Here is a 25,842-nt window from a genome sequence, read left to right as displayed (position 1 = left end):
AATTGGAAAGAGTGATGTCACCGGCTGGGGAGAGAGAAGGAGATGTTGCCGATGCCGACAGGGGAGAGGGAAGAGTTGTCTCCGACTGGAAAGTGGGAGATGTCGCCACAATGGAGAGAGAGAGAAGGAGATATCGCTGTTGACTGGGGAGAGAGAAGATTTATTGTCGACCGGGGAGAGAAAGGAGACGTCGCCGGTGCCGACTGGGCAGCATTTTCCTCTTCTTCTCGGTGTCTTTTAATTAAAATTAACGGTGATTTAACTGAAAATCTAACGGGAGGGACCAATGGCATAGTTTTTAAAAATCACAGTGACTAAATTAAAGGTTTTTTAAAACAGAGGGATGAAAGGTTGCATTTCACTAAACTAGAGGGACTAAATTACAGTTTACCCTAATTAAAAAATACAGATTAAGACAACAAATCATTCAAGAAATATAAGTAGAAGCCATGCACGCTGAAACGTCTTCTTCTATCACCTGCGAAAAAAAAAACTTAAAAGAAAGGGACAGCAATGCGAAACTTTCTACCATTTCCCTTCAAAAGGTTTTTTATATATAGTTTTCCTTCCATAAAAGAAATGATGCTTGACCTCTAGTGGTTTCTAAGCCGGCTTAGTGTTGGTTTTGTTTCTGAGTCTCCATTTTTTTGTATTGTTTATTGAAAAAAATCTTGAACAGAGAATTGTAATATTTTCGGTGAATAGAAAAAAAAAAGGAGTTGCAGTATATCAATGCATATATATAAGTATAAATATTTATGCTGATTGAATTTTTAAATATTTTAGGAGGAAACCTCACCAGTAAATGTTCTAATTTCAAAATGCAAGCTGAAATACTCAACTCAGGGATGTGCTTGGACCAGCCTCTTCTGACCAGAGATATAAGAGAAATATCAAATTACCATAAGTGCACATAGAACCATATGAGCAGATAATAACTAATTAGGATAATAAGTTTTTCTTAGAAAAAAAAAACATAATTTAAATTGCTATATTATAAATTATAACATTACCCTTAAAATTTATAATACAATAAAATATTCTAAATAAAAAAAAAGAAAGTGAATTAATGAAGCTTCCGTAACAAAAATAAAATAAAATAAAAAGTGGCAGACTTTATAAATTAAATCATTCATGAAAGTGAATTTAAAAACACTTTTTGAACTTAAGAAAACAGAGGTATCCACTTGATTTAAAAATAAAGTATAACACAAACAGGTTTGTTGAAAGAAATTTTAAATCATAGTTCTATATATTAACTCTCACCGGCTTTTCGTAAAGGATCATTATTTAGCCCCGGACAATCTGTGATTCGAGCCTCTAGATGTGACACCATGTTCTGTAGGCGATTTGGCAATTCTCTGAGGTTGTTGCAGCGTTCAACTTCCAACACTTTTAAACTATTGGTAGATCCTCGAATAAGCCATTTTGGAAAGTCCACAATTTTTGGCAACGATCTTAACTGTAATCTTTGGAAAGTCCACAATTTTTGGCAACGATCTTACACTTTTAACTGTAATCTTTGGAGGCTGAAGTCCGCATACTCCGTGTGTATGGACTTGCTAGGAAAATCTTTTAATGTGGGGGATGAGTTGTGAACTAGTTTGTGGAATGTTTCGGTCCCTCAAAAAGTGAAGGATTTCTGCTGGAGAGCTTGTAGAAATATATTGTCTACAAAGGATAACTTAAGGCAAAAGGGTGTGGATGTGGATACTAGATGTCCTTGGTGCCATGAAGATGAAAGTATCAATTATATTTTGTTGCATTGTCTTGTGTCCAAGGAAGTTTGGAGGTTAGGGGGGAGTGGAGGATTTGCAGCCTAATGATAATTTTTTAATTTTTTATGGCAGATTTTGAAGTCTTTTGTAATGGTTTGTGCATGGAGATTATGGCCAGTAAGGAACTCATTATTATGGAACTAGGTGCAAAATTCAGCAGCTCACCTTGTGGAAGACGTCATGCATCATATCTTGGATTGGGAAACTGCTCAACGTGCTGGTGCTTTGCATGGAAATACCACTGTTACTTTATATTAGGGCAGGAACTTGTTTTATTCCTCTAACCCTACTCGGGATCCTGAAGCCGTTCCTCTCCAAATTCGTGCGTCATCTTCAAGTTTGGACAATTTCAGTTGGTTTTGTCAAATTGATGGGGTTTTGTTTCAAGGTCAAGATTTTATTGGCTACGGTTTTGTTGTGAAAAACTCTGAGGGTATATTTCAACGTGGAATTTCTGGTTTCTCAGAAGGTAATGGTACACCGGTAATTGTTGAAGTTTTAGCTATCCGTCACTGTTTGCTTTTTGCGACGGAATTTTTGTCTTTAAATGGCTGCATTCTTATGAACTGTCTTCAGGTGGTTCAAACTCTTTGGTCTCCATATTTAGACTTTTCTGAACTAGTTTTGATTTTGAATGATTGTAAATCTTTGTTAGACTCTAGAACTGATATTTCTGTTAAATGGGTTCATCGACATGCCACTCTAACTACTCAAACTTTGGCTAGAAAATCTATTAGGTATAATCGTCACTCTATCAGAGATAATATCCCTCTTTATTTGATGAAATTTTATTAATACAATCAATAGTTTTGCTTTTTAAAAAAAAATAATAAACATTAGAAATTCTTTTTAAAAATAAATTAAATATTAATGACAGAATTTTGAGTGGATAAAATAAATTAATAATTGAAAATAAAAAACTGAAATACATAATTTTTAAAATTTCCTGTAAAAAAAAAGGAAATAAATAAGAAAGGGCAATCACAGCACATTTTAATAATTAAATTCAGAAACAAAAAGAAAGAAAGAAAACCAGGTTTCAGGCGCTTTCCCTCTTCTTCTCGGTGTCTCTCTCTCTCTTTGTTGCTCTCATTCTCTCCCCTGCCCCACACGGCCTCTCTCACTCTGTCTCTTCTCATTTGTCGCTTCTGGTACTCGCAATGGTGGTTTGTGTTGACATGTTTATTTATTTGATTTTCTATGGGTTTGGGATTGTTAATATGGTGTGTTTTTCTTTGGGTTTTTCAGGTTAGTGTTTAATTCTCATCATCCCTCACAATGGCATAACTGCAGGTTAGTGGGTGTTCAGAATTTATATTCTATTAACTGTTGATTAATTGTTTTCAGGGTTAGATTATGGGAGCCTTAATTGGTACGAGTGTTTGAGAATACATGAATTGATATGAGCCTGAATTAAAAAAAATTAACAGCTTAAATGGGTAATTGAAAATTACCCTTTTGCATCAAAATATACCAATTGGGTGTCATTTAAAAATCCATTTTTGCTGCAATCTATATTGTTATACTGTTATGATTCTGATAACATATGTATGCAACTTTTTATGTAAAGGATTATTGTTTAGCTCCGGACAATCTATGATTCGAACCTCTGGATGTGACGCTTTTTATGTACGAGTGTTTAATTTTCTTTCATTTAAATAAAAGTAAAGAAAAATATATATAAAGGAAAAATTTTAAAATACAATAACGTAATAACCAATTAAATATTAACTGTCACCTGATTTATGTAAAGGATTATTGTTTAGCTCCGGACAATCTATGATTCGAACCTCTGGATGTGACGCCATGTTCTGTAGGCAAATTGCCAATTCTCCGAGGCTGTTGCATTGTTCAACTTCCAACACTTCTAAACTATTGGTAGATCCTTGAATAAGCCATTCTGGAAAGTCCAAAATTTTTGGCAACCATCTTAACTCTAATCTTTGGAGGCTGAATTGCGTTTCTTCTCCTTCCTCCATTCTCAAATCCAGGTTTTCACAACCATCAATACAAAGAGTTTCTTCTCCTTCCTCCATTCTCAAATCCAGCTTTTCACAACCATCAATACAAAGAGTATCTAATGTTGTTAGGCATTTTATACTTTGTGGCAAAGAGATCAATCTTCTACAATCAACATAAGAGCGTAAGAGCATCTCTATGTGACATAAAAGCGCTTTTTCAAATAATCAATTGCTTATTTAGACAACATAAAATCGCCCTTAGGTAATGTAATAGCGCTCTTAGGTGGCGTAAGAGCACCCTTAGACAATATAAGAACGCTTTTCAGACAATCAATCGTGCCTCTTAAGCGATTTGCACACCTTCATCAACAACTGATGCCCATGTAACTTCTCATGATAGCAACATAATACCAGATCTCATCAATGTTAAGCTATTAAAGCATATAGAAACATAAGTTAGGTAATATTTATTTAATCATATAAGTTCATATGTTGAAACACTTATGTTTTAATTAATTTTAGTCCTCTCATCTGGATTAAAATGCATCCATAAAATATTATTACCACAAAACAAGTAGCAAAGAAACTAAGGCCTCCAAGGTTAAAACACAAAATGGTAAGTTTGTCAAGGGAAAAGTGAATGCAATCACCAAAGTGATTTGTCATCAAATTCTCGTGAGGCGACAAGTTTATTAGAGGGAATAATTAGTATCGAACTTAAATATTTGATCATTGTAGGAGGGACTACTGATTAAATCAATATTAAAATATATTAAATACACATGTCAATTACACAGATATACTCTATAACGCTTAATAAAGTGATAGAATCCTAATCATAATAGGACATTACCCATACATAATATTATTTTTATCTTAAAAGATTTCATATTTTATCTTATCTTGGATTTCATATCACATCCAAACTCTATTTAATATACATTATATATAGAGCTGACAACCTCTATAATCACGTATGTTATTATCTCCAACGGTCAATTTCATAATTTACTCATCACATATACCGATTTAAGTATTGAAAAGGTTGCCGAGGTAATCCATCTCTTACAAGTTCATACCCAAAGAATTATGGTGTGAACAATATCAATTATATTAAATTTGCTAAAGCGATATATGTCGTATACATTAATTTATTTAGATGGGCATTATGAAATTTTACCAAGTGAAAAAAGTGAAATTTAATAAAATATTCTTATAAAATATAAAATTAAATCAATTTTAAATCTTTATCAAATTCAAATATTAATATTCTTATATGATTTGGTAATTAATATTCTAATAAAAAATAATTACATATAGAGTAAATAGGATCTTATCCACAACCCTAAAAACTTTCCATTAATAACTATGTAAAGAAATAAATAAAAAGGAGACTTTGATAAAAGTAAAACTAAAGGAGATATTAAAAGAGTGAAGAAATTAATAAAAAGTAAAAATTAAATAATTAACTTGTGAAAAAATTAATATAAACAAATTTCAGTTAAAGATGGATCTATTTTAATGGTTAGAATTGATCACTGAAATAAAAATAAATCCTTATTAATTTCAATAAATTGATTCCGGTTATAAAAAAGCTACTCACAACTAATTTCTATTTATATATAAATTAATTAGGAAATATTCACTAATTAATTTTAGTCAATAAATAACTCAAAACATTTGTTGAATTTAATTTATTAATTGCATTAAAAATTAGGGAGAACTGCGTGATTTGTTTAAGTTAAATTACACAATTTCTTAATAAGTTATGTTAATTGATACCGAAACCAAAAATATTAAAACCAAAAAATAGCTCTAAGGCTAATTCCAAACCAAATGATAACTTATAAAAACCCTTTGCTGAACAATAGCAATGAATAGTATCGGTGAGCAATACAGTAACAACAGTATTTGAAACCCCAAATAATCACACAAACAGAAGCTTAAGAATAACAAGTTTGAATAGTGGCAGAATGGTAATCAAAGCAAAATCACCTCCATAAGTTACCCGAATTGAAAACCAACCATAATACTGAAGAGAGGATCAATATGTGACGCTAGCGAGAAGAAGTAGAGCAGCACCCGAACCCGATGTCGGACGTGCCTCAAAAACTTTCTCCAGTGCATGAGGCGCACTCAAAACTTTGAAGTCTAATTTACCAATTGATAAAGCAGTTGTCTATCGTCTAAAGAAATTCACAATCAATTGCAATATACAATAATATATAATTGAGAGAGCAAAACTCAACCTCTAAATCCATATGTAAATACAACAATAATTTTATAATCTTTGAGAATTTTAGGTCAATTTTTAAACAGTCATCCCAAGAATGTTTTACAATTAAAAGAAAATACAGAGTTCTAGGAGATGACAATATAGATTAAGACAACAAATCATTTAAGGAATATAAATAGAAGTCATGCACGCTGAAATGTCTTTTTCTATCACCTACGAAAAAAAAAAGTTGCAGTATATCAATGCATATATACAAGTATAAATATTTATGCTGATTGAATTTTTAAATATTTTAGGATGAAACATCACCGGTAAATGTTCTAATTTCAAAAATGTCCAAATGCAAGGTCAAATGCTGAATTCAGAGATGTGCTTGGACCAGCCTCTTCTGACCAGAGATACAAGAGAAATATCAAATTACCATAAGTGCACATAGAACCATAAGAGCATATAATAACTTAATTAGGATAATCATTTTTCCTTGAAAAAAAAAAACATAATTTAAAATTCTATATGATAGAATTATAACATTACCCTTAAAAATTCTTTTTTTTGAAGATAATCTAAATTATAACATTATTTGACTATATTTATAATACAATCAAATATTCTAAAAAAAAAAAAAGAAAGTGAATTAATGAAGCTTTCGTAACTGATCAAGCATAATTTAGCCACATTTTTATCATAATTATTATTGTTTATTTACACATTTTTTAGTTTAATTTATGGTTTTTATCTTGTTTTTACAGAAAATGAAGAAATTGAAAAATTGAAGAAAAAGTGCAGAAAATTGACAGAAAAGTGATTGGGTCAGTGATTTGCCCAAAACACTCAAATCACCTGACAAATCACTTTGACAGCAAAAACCTGGAGGCAACAGGCAGAAGTGATATGGGCAAGTGATTTGCCCAAGACACTTGAAGACACTGGCCAAATCACTCGCAGAAGACAGAGAGCAAAAAACTGGACTGACTCACAGAAAAGTGATTGGGTCAGTGATTTGCCCAAAACACTCAAATCACCGGGAAAATCACTTTGACAGCAGAAACTGACAGAAGAGCGGGAAATTGGGCAGAAAACAGAAATCCGAATTTTCAGAAGTCCAATTCCAACCCAATCACTACCAACATAAAACCAAGAGCCACGAAAGAGCTTCTCATCCAAGAAATTCCAATTGCAATTAAATTCAACATCAAAAGAGGAGTCAAACACCAAATCAAAAAGGGATTTTGAAACCCTAGATGGATGGAATTCTTCAGTTATAAAAGGAGAGCCTCCAAACCAGCAGAGCATCTTCTGATCATCTCTCAGCTTCAGAAACTCTCCAGAAACGCAGCAATCTTTTCTTTCTTTTTTTTCTTTTGTGATTTTGTCCACCATGAGTGGCTAAACACTTTCCTTTCTAGTTGAAGTTGGAAAATTCAGATTTGTGATAAATTGGGAGATTTAAATCTCCATTGTTAAACTTCTATTTATTTTCAATATTTATGCAATTTGATCTTTCTGTAATTGTTGCTTTGCTTTTAGAATCAATTTAGGCTTATTGCTTTTAATTGCTTGAGTAACAATTATTTGAATAATTTAAGTCCGTAATTGCTTATATTATTTGGACACAAATTTAATCAAGTTGCATGATCTAAACTTGACCACACGGTTAGCAAGGTTAGAATTAGGTTTCTCTAAGTCTTAATGCAGTTAACAGTTGTTCGATGCCAAAGGTCCCAAGGACGTTCCTTGGCAACTTGTTAACTAGTGTTTGATTAGCGAACGTTTCCTAATCAAACTAGAACTAAGGAGGAATTTGGATTGTGAGAAGCGTCTTCCACATCCTAAACTAATTTATTGGAATAAATAGGAGTGTTAAAGAATCAATGATCAATTCTAAACAATCTGAAATAGATCCATACTTCAACTAGAAGTTTTTCTCTTATTGATTTACTCATCTTTAAATTATTGCTTTCTTTTGTTATTTAGTGTTAATCCATCAACTCAAAACCCCCCTTCTTTTATTTACTTGTTATTTACTTGACCTAGTCATTATTAGGAAAATCATTGGTGTCAATTCTCTGTGGTTCGACCCTATTGCCACTATCTACAAGTTTATTGTTGATTGTTTAATAGGTTTATTTTTGACGGCTTCGACAACCGCTTATCAAAAATTGGCGCCGTTGTCGGGGAATTGATCTAACTAACGTATTTTCCTTTTGTGACCAGGGCTGATCGTAAAGAAACTCTTCTTTACGATCCTGAAATTGAACGCACTGCCAAGACCTTACAAGCATGGCTACGGTAAGTATGTCTTTTCTCTCTTCTCAAATTTCTGAACTAACCTCTATGGTGAGAAATTATGGTATAGGTCAAGCCCAACAACTTCAACAAGCACATGCAGGATTCTATGGACAGCCAAGACATAATCCCTACCTTGACACATACAATTCAGGTTGGGGAGACAATATGAGCTATGGCTATACAAGGATAGACCACTACCATGACTACCAAAGAGATCTGCAATACAATCCATGTTGGGGGGACAATCCGAATTATGAATATGCAAGGGCTGACTACTACCAAAACTATCAAGCCCAAGCAACACCTCAAAACTCCAATATGGAACTTGAAGAGATGGTAAGGAAATTGGAAATTTCTGGGAAAATTCTCCAACAGCAAGTGGATCAAGCGGTCAATTCAATGAACGCACACATATTAAAAAGAGAGGAAGAGCTTCAAGATCTATGGGACGATGATGAAGAAACAGACCAAGCTGCTGAGTCTGCTGCACAAATCACCACTACACTTGAAGCTGAACCAGATACCCGATTCCAGGTTACTGCAAAATTTTCTGCACCAACAAATTCACCCAATGCCACACCTGCCACTGCTGAAATTGCACCGGCAATTGCTGAACCTGCTGTCCAAAAATCAGCAAGTGCTGAATCTGCCACCATTGCATCCCTTGTTGCTGTCCAAACACCAGCAACCTCAAAAATTGACACAACTGAACCAGAAGATGTTGCACTTACTGAACCAGCAACATACACCATTGAATCAGCCACTATTGCATCCCCTGCTGTTGTCCAAAATCTTGAGCAATAAGTGAGCCAAATGGCCACTTCAATGAGCAAATTTGAGTCTCAAGGGAAGCTACCCTCCCAAACTGAGATAAATCCAAGACAAAATGTTAGTGCCATCACATTGAGGAGTGGAAAAGAGCTACAAGACAGCAAGGCTAAAAAATTGCAAAAACAGGCCATGGAAGAAATTCTGCCAGAAAGTGATCAGGGCAGTGATTTGCCCAATTCACTAGTAGAAACTGATCTGATCGCTGGGCAAACTGAGCTGTCCAGCAGTGATTTGCCCAAATCACCAGAGAAGGCAGAGAGTGATCTGCCCAAATCAACAGACCAGGCAGAATCCAGTCAAAGGCATAAACAGCAACTTATGGAGAAATTCAAGGTACCTCCTCCCTTCCCAAAGAGATTTGCAAGATCCCAAAAGGAGAAAGAGGAAAAAGAGATATTGGAGACACTTCGCAAAGTGGAAATCAACATACCCCTACTTGATGCTATCAAACAAATACCAAGGTATGCTAAATTTCTCAAAGAGCTATGCACCAATAGGAGGAAACTTGCTGAACATAAAAAGGTAAGTGTGGGGGAGTGTGTCTCAGCTTTCATTCAAAGGAAACTTCCCACCAAATGCAATGATAGAGGAATGTTTGTCATTTCATGCAAAATAGGCAACATAGGAATAAAGAAGGCCATGTGTGACCTTGGAGCTTCAATAAATGTCATGTCTCTTTCTATTTTTAACTTGTTGAATGCAGGTACACTCAAGGGCACTAGCATTATGATCCAATTGGCTGATCGATCTGTTGTCTACCCCAAGGGAGTGCTAGAAGATGTGTTGGTGCAAGTAGACCAATTAGTCTTTCCAGCAGATTTTTATGTTATTGACATGGAGGAAGACAAGGGCAAAATCACCTCTGATATCCTACTTGGAAGACCATTCTTAAGTACAGTAAGAACTAAAATTGATGTGCATGATGGCACATTGACTATGGAGTTTGAAGGGGAAGTTATCAAATTTAATGTTTATGATGCCATGAAATTCCCCAATGATGTTTCTCCTGTTTATGGCCTTGATGTTATTGATGATTTAAGTCAAGAAATTTTTGATTTTGATCAAGAAAATTTACTTTATGATGGTCTTTGCAGGAAAGGAGAAGTGGACAGCAACATCACTGAAGCAGAAAAAACAGCAGACTGCTGTAACTTGCTGGATGAGAGTGATTTGCCCAGTGATTTGCCCAGATCACCAGATAATTTGCTCAAATTACAGACCAAATCACTGGAGCAGACAGACTTGACAGAGAGTGATTTGCCCAGATCACCAGATAATCTGCCCAAATCACAGCCCAAATCAGACAGCAAGCAGACAGAAAACCAGCAGACAGCAGATACACCAGATCTGAAGCCCTTGCCCAGCCACCTCAAATATGCATACTGGGAGGCTGGAAATACACTTCCAGTAAATATTTCCAACCAGCTCAGCCAAGAAGAAGAAGAAAAGCTCCTTGATGTGTTAAGGAAGCACAAAAAAGAAATTGGGTGGACCTTGGAGGACATAAAAGGCACCTCAAGACCATTCGGTGGAGGCTCAAGACAGGATGCAGCACATGGAAAGCATGTTGCAGCTGCTGGTTCAACACTTTCTGCCCCACCACCGTGACAGACAGTGATTTGACCAGTGATTTGCCCAAATCACTAGCCAAATCACCCACAGGCCAGGAAGTCCTTTTCCCTTTTCTTCTTAATTTTTTTATATATATGCTTACACATTGAGGACAATGTTTGTCATAGGTGTGGGGGTAGTGTTAGGTTATTTTTGCATTGATTTGCATTGATTCCATCATCTTTTGATTTCTATTTGTTTCTTTTTGTTTCTTTTTGCATTATTCTTACCCCTTTTTGCACACACCAGAATTTTTTTCACTTTTTGCACACACACACATAATTTTGTCTTGGCTTTTGTTCTACTCAACATAGATAACAAGGTTAAAAGAGTTTCCTTATCTCATGACCCCATTGATTTGCCACCCCTTTAAGCTTAAATTGAATCATTCACAGTATGTTACCTTCACTTAGGGAGTTTTTCTCTTGAATTGAATCCTCAAATTTGCTAAGGTCAAGGGAAATAAAAATACAAATACATGCAAACACAAAGTTAGTGTAACTCCCTAAGAGCTGATTTGCCCAAACTATCATGAAAAACCAGCATAAAGCACAAATCATAAACCTGTTCCAATGGTCTAAGACTATGAACTAAGCCTAATAGCCACTTGGAGAAGTGACTGACTGAGTAACCGGGGGTGTATCACCCATGTACACAATCGCATAAAAAGGTCAGTGACTTTTTCAAGCAAATAAGTTTCGATGGTCTAGACTATGAACAGAGCTAGTAGCCACTTGAACAAGTGACTAACTGAGTAACCGGGGGTGTATCACCCATGTACACAATCGCGTAAAAAGGTTAGTGACTTTTTCAGGCAAGGATAAGAATAAGTGCTGCTGAAAATAAAAATAAAAATTAAAAGGAGAAAGAGAGAAGGTGGCAAGTCACTCCTAGGGGTTGCATTAAACCTAACATAAAGGAATAAGCATGACTGAGTCAAAAACCTTTCTCTTGACCATGGTAGGTGAAAGGAAACAAGGAAAGGAGAGGATGACCTTAGTGCATGTACTCTATACTGTGATAATTCAGATTAGGAGTCTAGGGGGGGCTGATTAAGTGGTACTTAGGCTCAAAAGAAAAAGGAGCTTGATTGACTAAGTTATTTGTTGCTTGAGGACAAGCAAAAAGCTAGGTGTGGGGGTATCTGATCAAACATAATTTAGCCACATTTTTATCATAATTATTATTGTTTATTTACACATTTTTTAGTTTAATTTATGGTTTTTATCTTGTTTTTACAGAAAAGGAAGAAATTGAAAAATTGAAGAAAAAGTGTAGAAAATTGACAGAAAAGTGATTGGGTCAGTGATTTGCCCAAAACACTCAAATCACCTGACAAATCACTTTGACAGCAGAAACCTGGAGGCAACAGGCAGAAGTGATATGGGCAAGTGATTTGCCCAAGACACTTGAAGACACTGGCCAAATCACTCGCAGAAGACAGAGAGCAAAAAACTGGACTGACTCACAGAAAAGTGATTGGGTCAGTGATTTGCCCAAAACACTCAAATCACCGGGCAAATCACTTTGACAGCAGAAACTGACAGAAGAGCGAGAAATTGGGCAGAAAACAGAAATCCGAATTTTCAGAAGTCCAATTCCAACCCAATCACTACCAACATAAAACCAAGAGCCACGAAAGAACTTCTCATCCAAGAAATTCCAATTGCAATTAAATTCAACATCAAAAGAGGAGTCAAACACCAAATCAAAAAGGGATTTTGAAATCCTAGATGGATGGAATTCTTCAGCTATAAAAGGAGAGCCTCCAAACCAGCAGAGCATCTTCTGATCATCTCTCAGCTTCAGAAACTCTCCAGAAACGCAACAATCTTTTCTTTCTTTTTTTTTTCTTTTGTGATTTTGTCCACCATGAGTAACAAAAATAAAATAAATTAAAAAGTGGCAGACTTTATAAATTAAATCATTCATGAAAGTGAATTTAAAAACACTGTTTGAATTTAAGGAAACAGAGTACGTTTCCACTTGGTTTAAAAATAAAGTATAACACAAAACAGTTAGAAGATATTTTGAATCATAGTTATATATATTAACTCTCACCGGCTTTTCGTAAAGGATCATTGTTTAGCTCCCGACAATCTATGATTCGAACCTCTGGATGTGACGCCATGTTCTGTAGGCAATTTGGCAATTCTATGAGGTTGTTGCATTGTGTAACTTCCAACACTTTTAAACTATTGGTAGATCCTCGAATAAGCCATTCTGGAAAGTCCACAATTTTTGGCAACGATCTTAACTGTAATCTTTGGAGGCTGAATTGCGTTTCTTCTCCTTCCTCCATTCTCAATTCCAGGTTTTCACAACGACCAATACAAAGGGTATCTAATGTTGTTAGGCATTTTATACTTTGTGGCAAAGAGATCAAACTTTCACAACCAGAGATGACCAGTCTTCGAAGTTTTTTAAGACCTAGCATGTCTTCAAACAAATATTGCAGATTGGAACATCCAGTGATGAAAAGAAATCGAAGAGACTTCAAGCAACCTATTCCACCAGTTGGAAAATACTTCTGACGCGTAGTTATCCAAAGAAATTTGAGGTTAATCATGCACCTTACATCTTTGGGCAACTCTTGAAGATACCAACATTGATAGAGAAGTAGAGTCTGCAAGCTTTGTAACTTACATATTGAATTACGGAGTCTTTGGATGTCAGATTGCCATAAACTAAGATATTTCAAATGCTTCAAATTGCGTATACTTGCTGGCAGCTCCTCAAAGCTTGAACAAGTCAAATCCAAGACTCTCAAGTACTGAAATTTTGAGCAACATGTCTTAATGAACGTTTCACTGCGTATTCCCTCTCTTCTTTCATTTCTAAAGCAAATGGTCCGCATGCATTCCAAGTTTTGTAAGGATTTAGGAACATCTTTCGGAAGTGATTCAGGATGGGGAAAAGATACATGTCGAACACTCTTGGCAATCTGTTGAGTGTTGTCGAGAACCTTTGAGCATTCATTTTGTGTAATGGATAATGCTAGATCATGTATTAGATCATGCATTTTACACCTAACATTACCATAATATTCAGAAAAATCTTGGAAGAAACACCTAGAACACAACTCTTTAAAGTAGCGAAAGCCAACATCTTCTAACTCTTGATTCTCATTGGAAGACTGAACAAGTCCATTTGCCATCCACAAATAAACCAATTCAATATCGTCCAATTCATAATCCTTGGGAAAAATTGAACAATATGCAAAGCATCTTTTTAAGTAAGATGGCAAATGTTCATAGCTCAATCTTAAAGCAGGCAAAATATCATTTTCCTTCTGCTTTAATTCCCATATCTCACTATCTCTTATCAATTCCCACTCACGTTCATCAGTTACAGAGTAGAGCAACAACCCTAAAGTTATGACTGCTAGCGGAACTCCTTTGCATTTTCTCACTATTTCTTCCCCAATTGTTGTCAAATTTGGATTTTGTTTTACTTCATATTCTTTAAATGCACATTTAAAGAACAAAGACAAACAATCTCAATGTGGAAGAAGACTCAAATTTTGGGGAGAGACTGTGCCCATGATTTCAGCAACACGATTGCTACGAGTGGTGACTACAATTTTACTTCCATTAGCACCTCCCATTAACAAAGTTTTCAGTTCAAGCCATTTTCTAGGGTCCTCACTCCACACATCATCTAGGATGAGTAAATATTTTCTTTCATTCAAAGCTTCTCGCAAGGATCTTTGCAGCTGCTCTATACCCATATCCAAATATTTCTTATCAGGAGATGCAGAGTTAAGAATTTTAATAATCACCTTATCTAATTCAAAGACATCTGAAACACAGACCCATAATTTCAACTCAAAAAGAGTAGCTACCCTTTGATCATTATACACCAATTTAGCAAGTGTGGTCTTCCCAAGACCTCCAATTCCAACAATTGGAATAATGGAGACATTTTCACCATCAACATGTTGCAACATTTCAATAATGTTATCTCTAGCTTGATCTCTCCCAATGACATTAGAAGCATCTACAAAGGAGTGGGTCATCTCCCTCTCCCTATGAATGACAGGCCTATCAAAAATTCGCTCAGTAAGACCAAACTTGGACTTAAGAGCTGCGATTTCATCTACCCTCTCTCTAATCTGCTTGAGTTTATGTCCCATTCTAAATCGGAACGCAAGTGGATTAGAGCTAGAAAAGAATCGGCGTACCTTTCGAGTGGTGTTCCCAGACTTGACCACTTTCCTTCGCAAAGCTTCACACTCAAATTCATCCACCACATCTTCTGCATCATATAGGACTTGTTTGAGTTTCTCCAGCCAAATCTCTATCCGTGGATTCAGTGACAGCTGCTGCTCTGCATCCAAAAGCACGGCTTTGATGACCTCCAAGTTCTCCTTGATCTTTTCAAGATCACTTTCAAGTCCCCATGCCAAGAAGAATTCTTCCAGAGCAAGAGAGCCCAACTTCCCAAGAACACTTTCTGCAATGCTGAGGAGAAAAGAGTCGGCCATTGATTTTTCTAGTTTGGATTAGGAAGAGAGGAAATGATGAAATGATTAATCCAATGAGAAAGCAAAGCTAAGAAATTGGTAGATTCTCCATGTGAGTGGACTTCTCAATCATGGAGACGTGTACGAAGTTCAGCTTGTCATCTTTCATAAAACATCTTATCTTTAAAAATGTTATATAAGAAAAATACTCATGATATTTTCTATTAAAAAAAATATTTATATAAAAATATTTAATATTTATATAAAAATAAAAAAATAAAAAAATTGAAAAGTTTCACATGAGATATTAATAACATTATCTCTCCTCACATATTTTTTAATTTTTTATTTTTCACAGTGATATTGTTACATATTAATTTTACCCGATAAATAAATAATTAATATTTAAGAATTTTTATTAAATGTCTATGAAGAGGAGTGGTTTTTATGTAATATTTTAAAAGATAGAGGATTTTATGATAATAATTTAAAGATGAAAAACTAAATGTAACAAAACTTCAAAGTTGAGGAATTGTAGATGTAAATTACCAAAAACACTCAATTAAAATATTTAATTTATTAACTTTTTATTTTGATATCGAGATAATTTTTATTAGTAATCCCTCAATTTTATCATATTTTCAATTTAATCACTCAACTTAGTTTATTTAAAGAAAAAAACTCCTTCAAGTTTAATTTAAATATCATTCAACTCCCTCTAACATGTTATTGCAGGTTTTTAAGTTAATTCAATTAACATATTATTTATCTCTCCTTACATCTCATATAAGTTCATGTTTCTAATTAAAATTTAATGAATTTTAAATATTTACACAAATAATGATATATTTACACTAACCAAATCATATAAAATTTCCTTTTTTTTTAATTATGTTTTAGCTATTAAATGGAAAAATATAAACTTTTTAATTTTTTTAAATAGAATTAGAATTTTTTTACTCTTATTATTCATTTACTTTTTTATAAATTAAATATTCAGTATTAACTAAATTAAAATAATTCATATATTTGTAAATATTATTATGAATATTATTAATTTTAACTTTAATTATATTTTGTTAAATATTATTTTTATTTTCTTATTATAATTATTATAAGCTACCATTATTAAACATAATTTAAATATTTTGTCTAGTTAAACTATTTATTTATTGTTAAAATTTAAAAAGAAAAGAAAATAATATAATTAATGAATAATAAAAAGTAACTAGTACAATTTCCTAGTTATTAGGAAAGAGGAAATTATTAAAATTTAAATTTTTTTAGTATATTTAAATAATTTGTAATACCCGGCTGAGACCCCCGGAGCTCGTTCCTCCACATCTCCAAGTTTGGGTCACGTCTACCTTCGATCTTCAAGAGGTAAGTGTAGATCATTCTCTTCTTTTATGCTTTAAGTAAGTTTTAAGGGGTTTTAAGGGAGTTAGAATGCATATTTTGGTTATATCTAAAATGTTATGGTTTATGTTAGTTTAGTGATAAATGTGATGCTATGTTGATGTTTGTTGGGGTTTAGGTTAGTTTTATGCCATTTATGTGCTTGAAAATATGTTTATGCATGTTTTAGAATAGTTGGATGCAAGTTGGAAAGTTTTGGGTGGCTGGATGAGTGAGGCGGAATCGGGTTCTGCCCTTCGAGAGGACCCAGGTTCGGCCGCCGAAACCAGTTTCAGCCGCCGAACCTGCCTGTGGAGGCAGCTTTGGCCGCCTAAACTCGCCCTCGAAAGTTTGGACTTTCGGCTCTGGAGGGGAGTTTCGGCCGCCGAACCTGCCCCCAAAAGTGCTTGACTTTCGGATCTGTGGAGGACTTTCAGCCGCCGAAGCTTGCCGCCGAAGCTTGCCCCCGAAAGTGCATGACTTTCGGATCTGTAGGGACCTTCGGCCACCGAACCTACCACCGAAAGTCCCCTGACCAGCCTTCCTTTGCCTGTTTTCTATACATGTTTTACGATATTTTAGAGGGTTTTTGGGGAGATGTTTAGAGTCATGTTAGAGTATGTTTGGTCCCTCATTTGAGTTCACCTGTGTAGAATCGGACCAGATGAACCGAGGTGATTAGCAGTGAGATAGCTGCTTCAGAGTTATTTCAGATTCAGCTAGAGGTGAGTAAAACTAAACTAATCTTTTATTTCGAGAAATCAAATGTTTTAAGCATATTCATGCTATCATGTATATGTAATAGGTTGGTTGCATTAGACATCACGAATATGCCACATTGCATAATTGGTTGTTGATGTGGATGGACAACAGGACGACCCATTAGCCCTCTAGATATTATATTATGTAATGAAAGACCAGGACTGCCATTCTACGCTCCTGGCACAGAGTACAGGAAAGACCAGGTGTGGCCTGCACTATGCCCCTGGCACACAACTTATGTTATGTAATAGAAGTCTTGAGGAGCTCCACCGAGGGCCGGGCACAGAGTAGATGGATTTTTGGGTCAGTCCATCCGTGATGTGGATTGTTTGTGTTGTAATGTGGATTGTTTGTGTTGTGATGCATTTCATGAAAACATATATTTAATGAACCGTTTTTACTGTTCTGCGCACTGAGCTCTTGTAGCTCACTCCTTTCCCCTAACTCTCAGGTTGCAGGGTCAGAGATAGCACAGGAAGTCAGCAAGGGTAATGGCTATGTTTATGTAATAGATTAGAAGTGGACATGAAATGAAATGTAATGTAATGTAATACATTGTATTGAGGATTAATATTGTGCTTGGCCCTAATATTGGTTGTAAAATCCCTTTTTGTACATGATCTTTATGTAAATGTTTTAAATGATGAGATGTATTGAACTAAACTTGATGTATGTAATGTTGACCCAACTAGAGCATTTAATAAGAGTTCTAGTATAAGGTTTTTAGGTATACAGTTTTAGTGCATGCACAGGTCAAGTTTGGTATATGAAAAGTTTAAAGTTTTTATGAAAATGTACGATCATGTATGAAATTTTATCAGGTACACAGGATGCATAGTAGGCTTGCTACGGGTCTCGGCGACCTTAAGTCGAACTGGATTCTAGCGCCGGTAACGGTCCGGTTTTCGGATCGTTACATAATTAATTAATAAATGTTATGAATGAAAGTACATTTAATTTAGATATTAAATCTAAGAAATTAAAATATTTAATTTTAAAAGTATTGGGATATATTCGATAATTTTACTAAAGACTCAAAGATTTGTTAAAGCAGAAAAATCGTAAATTAAAAATGAAAAATAAGAGCCAAGAAGCAAAATTATTTTTTCAGATTTATTAGATGTAAAATGTTCAAATTTTATATTTAATTACGATTACAGTTATATTTTTAATTTTAAATAATAAAATATTAACTTTTAAATTTATTATAATATAATTAATTTTTAAAATAATTTATCCAATTAAATATAAAATATAAAATTTATATTTAAATAAAGGCATAAATAAAAAGTCATTGCTAAATTTTAAGTACTTTAATAATTATTTTTTAAAATAAGTTAAATATTACCGTCGAAAAGTATTGCATGGATAAAATAAATTAATAACTAAAAATAAAATTTTGGATGTTTAAATAAAAGATAATTTATTTTTTAATATTTAAATTTTAGTATAATTAATAAATTAATCTCTTTATTTTTAAAATTAAATATTTAAATATTTTAATAATTAGTCCATTCAAATGAAAAGACCTTTTATATTTATAATTTTATTAATCAATAGGTCAAAAAGAGAATAAATTTTTTAAATATTTAAAATACTTTATCAAAAATATTTAAAATACTTTTGGTAAACACTTGAATTTTTGTTAATTAATTTTATATTATATAAATTATACTTTATTTTTTAAGTTTTAGTATAATTAATCTATTAATTTTTATATTTTTAAAATTAAAATTTTAAATTCTTTTATATTCGGTTCATTTAAAATTATAGTTTTTTATTCATCGTAGACATTAATTTAAAGCTAGTGAATGGTTAAATTTTTAAAAGTATAATTTAGTTCTAAAATACTTTTTGTAAAAGCCTATAATTTATTTAAAATTTATGTGATACTACTTAAAAATCACTGAAATTATAAATATTTTTTAAAAATTTTAAAATTATTAAATACTCAAATATTTTAATGAATGAAAATTAAAGAGTAAAAAAGGGTTAAATTTTAGTTAAATATTTTTTAAAAATTTTAAAATTATTAAATACTCAAATATTTTAATGAATGAAAATTAAAGAGTAAAAAGTGTTAAAATTTAGTTGAATATGATAATTTATATAAAAGTTAAGTATTTTTTTTAAATGAAAAAAATTTAAATTTTAATAAATGATTTAACTTCTTAATATTTTTAATTTAAAAGAAATAATAAAGATATTTTTATATTTTAATTATAAAAATATGAAAAAATTAAAATATAAATATATTGATTATAAAAAAATTTAAATATTAAATTTTAATGATATAAAAATCGTTCCGTTAATTATGTTAAAATTTATAAATTAACATATAATTTATTTATTTAAAAAGGTAATAAAAAGATTTTTATACCAACAAAAATGAATGGAAAATCTTCTATTAAAATAGACTAATAATTATAAAAAGATTTAATTATTTAATTTTAAAAATATAAAAATTAATTTATTAATTACATTAACATTTTAAAATTAAAATATAATTTATACTTAAATAAACATACCAACAACATGTAGCAGTGAACTATTTAAAATTTGACTCGTTAAAAATTTAATCAAGTTTTGTTGAACTTCTAAATTGGTCAAATTTGAATTTTTACACTATTTCACTTGTTAAAATTTGTGAATTTGACTTGTTTTCAAACTCATGAATATACTTGCGAACTGTCTTGTAAATAGCTCCGTTAAATAAGCTGAACTCTATGATATAAGAAAATTGATTATAAAACCTCCATAAATTTTTATGATCCAAACTTGAATTTTTCAAAATTTAGTTCGGCACAAATTTAATTACACTTTTAGAGGTTTGTAAATATTTGCTTAAGATTTAAGAACTCAATTTTTATAGATTTTTGAATTAATTTGTATTTTAATTAATTAAAATTATTTACTTTTAAATTTATTATTTTTAAATTAAAATTTATTAGACTTTAATTTAACTGTTTAATTTTAGACTCGATAAAAACTCAATTTGTCTAAATTTATTTGCTAAACCAATTAAGTAGTTTATTAATATTTAGCTCAAGTTTAAAATGAGTAAATTTTAAATTCGGTTCTAACTTAAAAAAATTTTAATAAAATAAATTTAAACTCTTCAAAAATTGACTCGATTTTACTCTTATATATAAAATAGGAGAACACTCTATTTAATTTATATTAGATTTATAATAATTACTAATATTTTATTAAATATTTAATATAGATGATATTTATTGAAGAGAAAGAATTTGGCTGACCAATGACTGTGAATGGGTTAATTTTTATACTCATGATAACGAGATTTTTAAAATTAACTCTACGATAATAAGATTTTTATTGATCAAAGGTGAAAGACTGTTTGATTATACATATAATTACAAAATATTTTGAAATATTTATGATATAAATTATTATTATTTTAATTATATATAAAATGCTATTGCCTCTGGGAGACTGAATTTAACACAGTTATTTAAAAATATTAATGACAACCAAATTTACATAGATGTTGTTGGGGTAGCAAGAAATGAAGGGTTCATCTTCTTTGATATCTGCATGGTCTTTATTAGCTGAATCACATAATCTTAGTTTACAGCAATAAGAACAAAATAAAATTTTGAATTGCACAATTAGAAATAAAAATAAAATTTTGAATTGCATAATCCATCGGTAATATTAAAAGAAATTTTCTCAATGATAACATTAGTGACAGAAAACAATTATTTACCAAGGAAATTTTTATAAATAAAAATATCAAAATATTTGAAAAAAGAAATAACAATGACAATCAATAGTCGATAAAAGAGTACTGCTTCAGCTTGCCTATTTGCATATATTAGCATTAAAGTCCCTGTTTAGAAAATCTATTAGTCACTTTTTATTTCATTAAAATATTTTATATTTTATAAAACTAAAATTTTTAATTCTTTTATTAAATATATATATATTATTTAATTTTATACATATTGTAATTCGTTTTTAATCCAAAGAACTTACTTTTGAATTCAATATATTATTTATCACTCATTCAAATAGGCTGCATCCGCCAATGATCTCTTTTTATTTTCTCTTCTAATCAAATAAGAAAAAATGTCTTTTCATGATTATTTTTATTTTAAGTTATTTTCTTTCTTTCACCCTTTTCCACCTATCCAAATCAAATGCATAAATAATTGTATAATATTTCAGAGAGTTCAGGTCAATTCTTAGATAGTCATCCGAAAAACATTTTACAATTAAAAGGAAATACAGAATCAAGATAGACTCCAGACACTTAGGAGATAACAGTAATTAATAAAAAAAAATTCAAATTGAGACGATAAAATTATTCAGTAAGATATGCACAAGCTCAAATGTTCAACTTAGAGATGCTCCATGTTCTGTAGGTAATTTGGCAATTCTGCTGACGCTGAAAATGTCTCATTTATTCCAATTGGTGTACAATGATTGAAGGATAGCTACTCATTTTGAGTTGAAATTGTGGGTTTGTTTTTCTGATGTGTTTGAACTACATAAGGTGATTATTAAAATTCTCAACACTGCATCTCCTGGAAAGATATATGGATATGGATATGGACCAGCTGCAAAGATCCGTGCGAGAAGCTTTGAATGAAAGAAAATATTTATCCGTCTTAGATGATGTGTGGATTGAGGACCCTAGAAAATTGCTTGAACTGAAAGCTTTGTTAATGAGAGGTGCTAATGGAAGTAAAATTGTAGTCACCGCTTGATAAAGCGCTTGATAAAGCAATTGATAAAGCAATTGATAAAGCAATTGATAAAGCAATCGATAAAGCAACCGTCTATCGTCTATAGAAATCCACTATTAAGTGCAATATACAATAATATATAATTGAGGGAGCAAAGCTCAATCCTTAAAATTAAAAGAAAATACAGAGTTTTAGAATATGACAATATATTAATTTAAAGAATACAAATTAAGACAATAAATCATTCAAGGAATATAAGTAGAAGCAGCACACTGAAACGCCTTTTTTTTTATCACCTGTAACAAAAAACTTAAAAGAAAGGGATTGCAATGCAAAGCTTTCTACCATTTCCCTTCGAAAGATTTTTTATATATAGTTTTCCTTCCATAAAAGAAATGGTAATGGTGCTTGGAGTGGTTTCTAAGCCGGCTTAGTGTTGGTTTTGTTCTTGAGTTTCCATGTTCTAATTTAAAAAATGTCCAAATGCAAGCTGAAATGCTCAACTCAGTGATGCGCTTGGACCGGCCTCTTCTGACCAGAGATATAAGAGAAATATCAAATTACCATAAGAGCAGTTAATAACTAATTAGGATAATAATTTTTCCTAGGAAAAAAAAACATAATTTAAATTGCTATATGATAAAATTATAACATTATCCTTAAATTTTTTTTTTGAAGATAATCTAAATTGTAACATTATTTGACTATAATTATAATACAATCAAATATTCTAAAAAAAAGTGAATTAATGAAGTTTCCATAACAAAAATAAAATAAAAAAGTGGCAGACTTTATAAATTAAAACATTCATGAAAGTGAATTTAAAAACACTTTTTGAACTTAAGGAAACAGAGTACTTATCCACTTGGATTAAAAATAAAGTATAATACAAACAGTTAGAAGATATTTTGAATCATAGTTCTATATATTAACTCTCACCTGCTTTTTGTAAAGGATTATTGTTTAGCTTCGGACATCGTATGATTTGAACCTCTGGATGTGACGCCATGTTCTGTAGGCAATTTGGCAATTCTCTAAGGTTGTTGCATCCTTCAACTTTCAACACTTTTAAACTATTGGTAGATCCTCGAATAAGCCATTCCGGAAAGTCCACAATTTTTGGCAACCTTCCTAACTCTAATCTTTGGAGGCTGAATTGCGTTTCTTCTCCTTCCTCCATTCTCAATTCCAGGTTATCACAACCAGCAATACAAAGAGTATCTAATGTTGTTAGGCATTTTATACTTTGTGGCAAAGAGATCAAACTTTCACAAAAAGAGATGACCAGTCTTCGAAGTTTTTTGAGACCTTGCATGTCTTCAAACAAATTTTCCAGATTGGAACATCCAGTAACCGAAAGAAATCGAAGAGACTTCAGGCAACCTATTCCACCCGTTGGAAAATACATTTGCTGTGTAGTAATACAAAGAAATCTGAGGTTAATCATGCACCTTATATCTTTGGGCAACTCTTGAAGATTCCAACATCCACAGAGAAGTAGAGTCTGCAAGCTTTGTAACTTACATATTGAATTAGGGAGTCTTTTGATGTTAGAGTTCATCCATAAATTAAGATATTTCAAATGCTTCAAATTGCCTATACTTGCTGGCAGCTCCTCAAAGCTTGAATCACTCAAATCCAAGACTCTCAAGTACTGAAATCTTGAGCAACATGTCTTAATGAACATTTCAATGCTTATTCCCTCTCCTCTTTCATTTATAAAGCAAATGGTCCGCATGCATTCCAAGTTTTGTAAGGATTTAGGAACATCTTTCGGAAGTGATTCAGGATGGGGAAAAGATACATGTCGAACACTCTTGGCAATCTGTTGAGTGCTGTCGAGAAACATTGAGCATTCATTTTGTGTAATGGATAATGCTAGATCATGTATTAGATCATGCATTTTACACCTAACAATACCATAATATTCAGAAAAATCTTGGAAGAAACACCTAGAACACAACTCTTTAAAGTAGCGAAAGCCAACATCTTCTAACTCTTGATTCTCATTGGAAGATTGAACAAGTCCATTTGCCATCCACAAATAAACCAATTCAATCTCGTTCAATTTATAATCCTTGGGAAAAATTGAACAATATGCAAAGCATCTTTTTAAGTAAGATGGCAAATTTTCATAGCTCAATCTTAAAGCTGGCAAAATATCATTTTCCTTCTGCTTTAATTCCCATATCTCACTATCTCTTATAAATTCCCACTCATGTTCATCAGTTACAGAGTAAAGCAACGACCCTAAAGTTATGACTGCTAGTGGAACTCCTTTGCATTTTCTCACTATTTCTTCCCCAATTGTTGTCAAATTTGGATTTTGTTTTACTTCATATTCTTTAAATGCACATTTAAAGAACAAAGACAAACAATCTTGATGTGGAAGAAGACTCAAATTTTGGGGAGAGACTGTGCCCATGATTTCAGCAACACGATTGCTACGAGTGGTGACTACAATTTTACTTCCATTAGCACCTCCCATTAACAAAGTTTTCAGTTCAAGCCATTTTCTAGGGTCCTCACTCCACACATCATCTAGGATGAGTAAATATTTTCTTTCATTCAAAGCTTCTCGCAAGGATCTTTGCAGCTGGTCTATACCCATATCCAAATATTTCTTATCAGGAGATGCAGAGTTAAGAATTTTAATAATCACCTTATCTAATTCAAAGACATCTGAAACACAGACCCATAATTTCAACTCAAAAAGAGTAGCTACCCTTTGATCATTATACACCAATTTAGCAAGTGTGGTCTTCCCAAGACCTCCAATTCCAACAATTGGAATAATGGAGACATTTTCACCATCAACATGTTGCAACATTTCAATAATGTTATCTCTAGCTTGATCCCTCCCAATGACATCAGATGCATCTACAAAGGAGTGGGTCATCTCCCTCTCCCTATGAATGACAGGCTTATCAAAAATTCGCTCAGTAAGACCAAACTTGGACTTAAGAGCTGCGATTTCATCGACCCTCTCTCTAATCTGCTTGAGTTTGTGTCCCATTCTAAATCGGAACGCAAGTGGATTAGAGCTAGAAAAGAATCGGCGTACCTTTCGAGTGGTGTTCCCAGCCTTTACCACTTTCCTTCGCAAAGCTTCACACTCAAACTCATCCACCACATCTTCTGCATCATATAGGACTTGTTTGAGTTTCTCCAGCCAAATCTCTATCCGTGGATTCAGTGACAGCTGCTGCTCTGCATCCAAAAGCACGGCTTTGATGACCTTCAAGTTCTCCTTGATCTTTTCAAGATCACTTTCAAGTCCCCATGCCAAGAAGAATTCTTCAAGAGCAAGAGAGCCCAACTTCCCAAGAACACTTTCTGCAATGCTGAGGAGAAAAGAGTCGGCCATTGATTTTTGGCGTTTGGATTAGGCAGAGAAGAAATGATGAAATGATAATTTCCAATGGCTTCTTTTAATAGAGATCTATGTGAGAACCTCACTTTAGGAAAAAGGAAAATTCCAAGTCCTGTTATGTCTGTCTTTAATAAAGATTCTTTTCACCTTCTCCGCTATAATTTGATGAGCTTGTTCAATAATTTAGATGCCAAAAGAATAATACAAATGAGATCTTAATTTATAAGGCATCCATGGATTCTTCAAGCAAAGAAGCATTTGAGTTTGCATTTGGACAGCATTTGGGTTGACGCAGTGGTCCTTTGTTGCGTTGTTGTATGAATCCATGGAGATTTGGGTCCCTGTTTTGATCAGTGTTTTGCTGGTTTGTTGCAGTGGTTCTTGTCTTAGATCTTACAATCTTAGCCAACTTCAAAATTGAAGGAG

At 32.6% G+C, this 25,842-nt stretch overlaps 1 protein-coding gene and 1 long non-coding RNA gene across 5 annotated transcripts; one reads left to right on the top strand and one right to left on the bottom strand.

Annotated features, from left to right (window-relative positions):
* Positions 1–819: 819 nt before the first annotated feature.
* On the bottom strand, positions 820–25,842 carry LOC110622555 (putative disease resistance protein RGA1). 4 transcript variants are annotated; one of them, XM_043960347.1, is made up of 3 exons: positions 22,983–25,842; positions 6,285–6,363; positions 6,002–6,188 (listed from the first exon to the last, which is right to left on the bottom strand). In XM_043960347.1, the coding sequence occupies exons 1-2, from the start codon at positions 25,408–25,410 to the stop codon at positions 6,302–6,304; spliced, it is 2,490 nt and encodes an 829-aa protein (XP_043816282.1). In that variant the 5' UTR covers positions 25,411–25,842; the 3' UTR covers positions 6,002–6,188; positions 6,285–6,301. The 4 variants fall into 4 exon arrangements, with proteins under 4 accessions (XP_043816283.1, XP_043816282.1, XP_021622794.2 ...); XM_043960348.1 differs by lacking the exons at positions 6,002–6,188; positions 6,285–6,363 and adding an exon at positions 820–869 and having other exon boundaries at positions 22,983–25,841; XM_021767102.2 differs by lacking the exons at positions 6,002–6,188; positions 6,285–6,363 and adding an exon at positions 22,140–22,574 and having other exon boundaries at positions 22,983–25,841.
* On the top strand, positions 2,788–3,179 carry LOC110622559. Its single transcript, XR_002489125.2, has 2 exons — positions 2,788–2,929; positions 3,027–3,179. It is a non-coding gene; the product is annotated as an uncharacterized LOC110622559 (long non-coding RNA).

Source organism: Manihot esculenta, chromosome 9, assembly GCF_001659605.2.
Source record: "Manihot esculenta cultivar AM560-2 chromosome 9, M.esculenta_v8, whole genome shotgun sequence".
In the NCBI taxonomy this organism is placed as follows: Eukaryota; Viridiplantae; Streptophyta; class Magnoliopsida; order Malpighiales; family Euphorbiaceae; genus Manihot; species Manihot esculenta.
Note: the sequence above shows the minus strand (reverse complement) of the source record. Positions and strands in the feature narration are given on the sequence as shown.

Bases quoted from the DNA above. Each gene is read 5' to 3' on its own strand.
- LOC110622555 (XM_043960347.1), bottom strand. From the start codon at position 25,410: ATGGCCGACTCTTTTCTCCTCAGCATTGCAGAAAGTGTTCTTGGGAAG. The intron at 6,364-22,982 runs GTGAGAGTTAAT...ATCTCTGGTCAG, and splicing joins TAATCCTTTACAAAAAGCAG to AAGAGGCTGGTCCAAGCACA.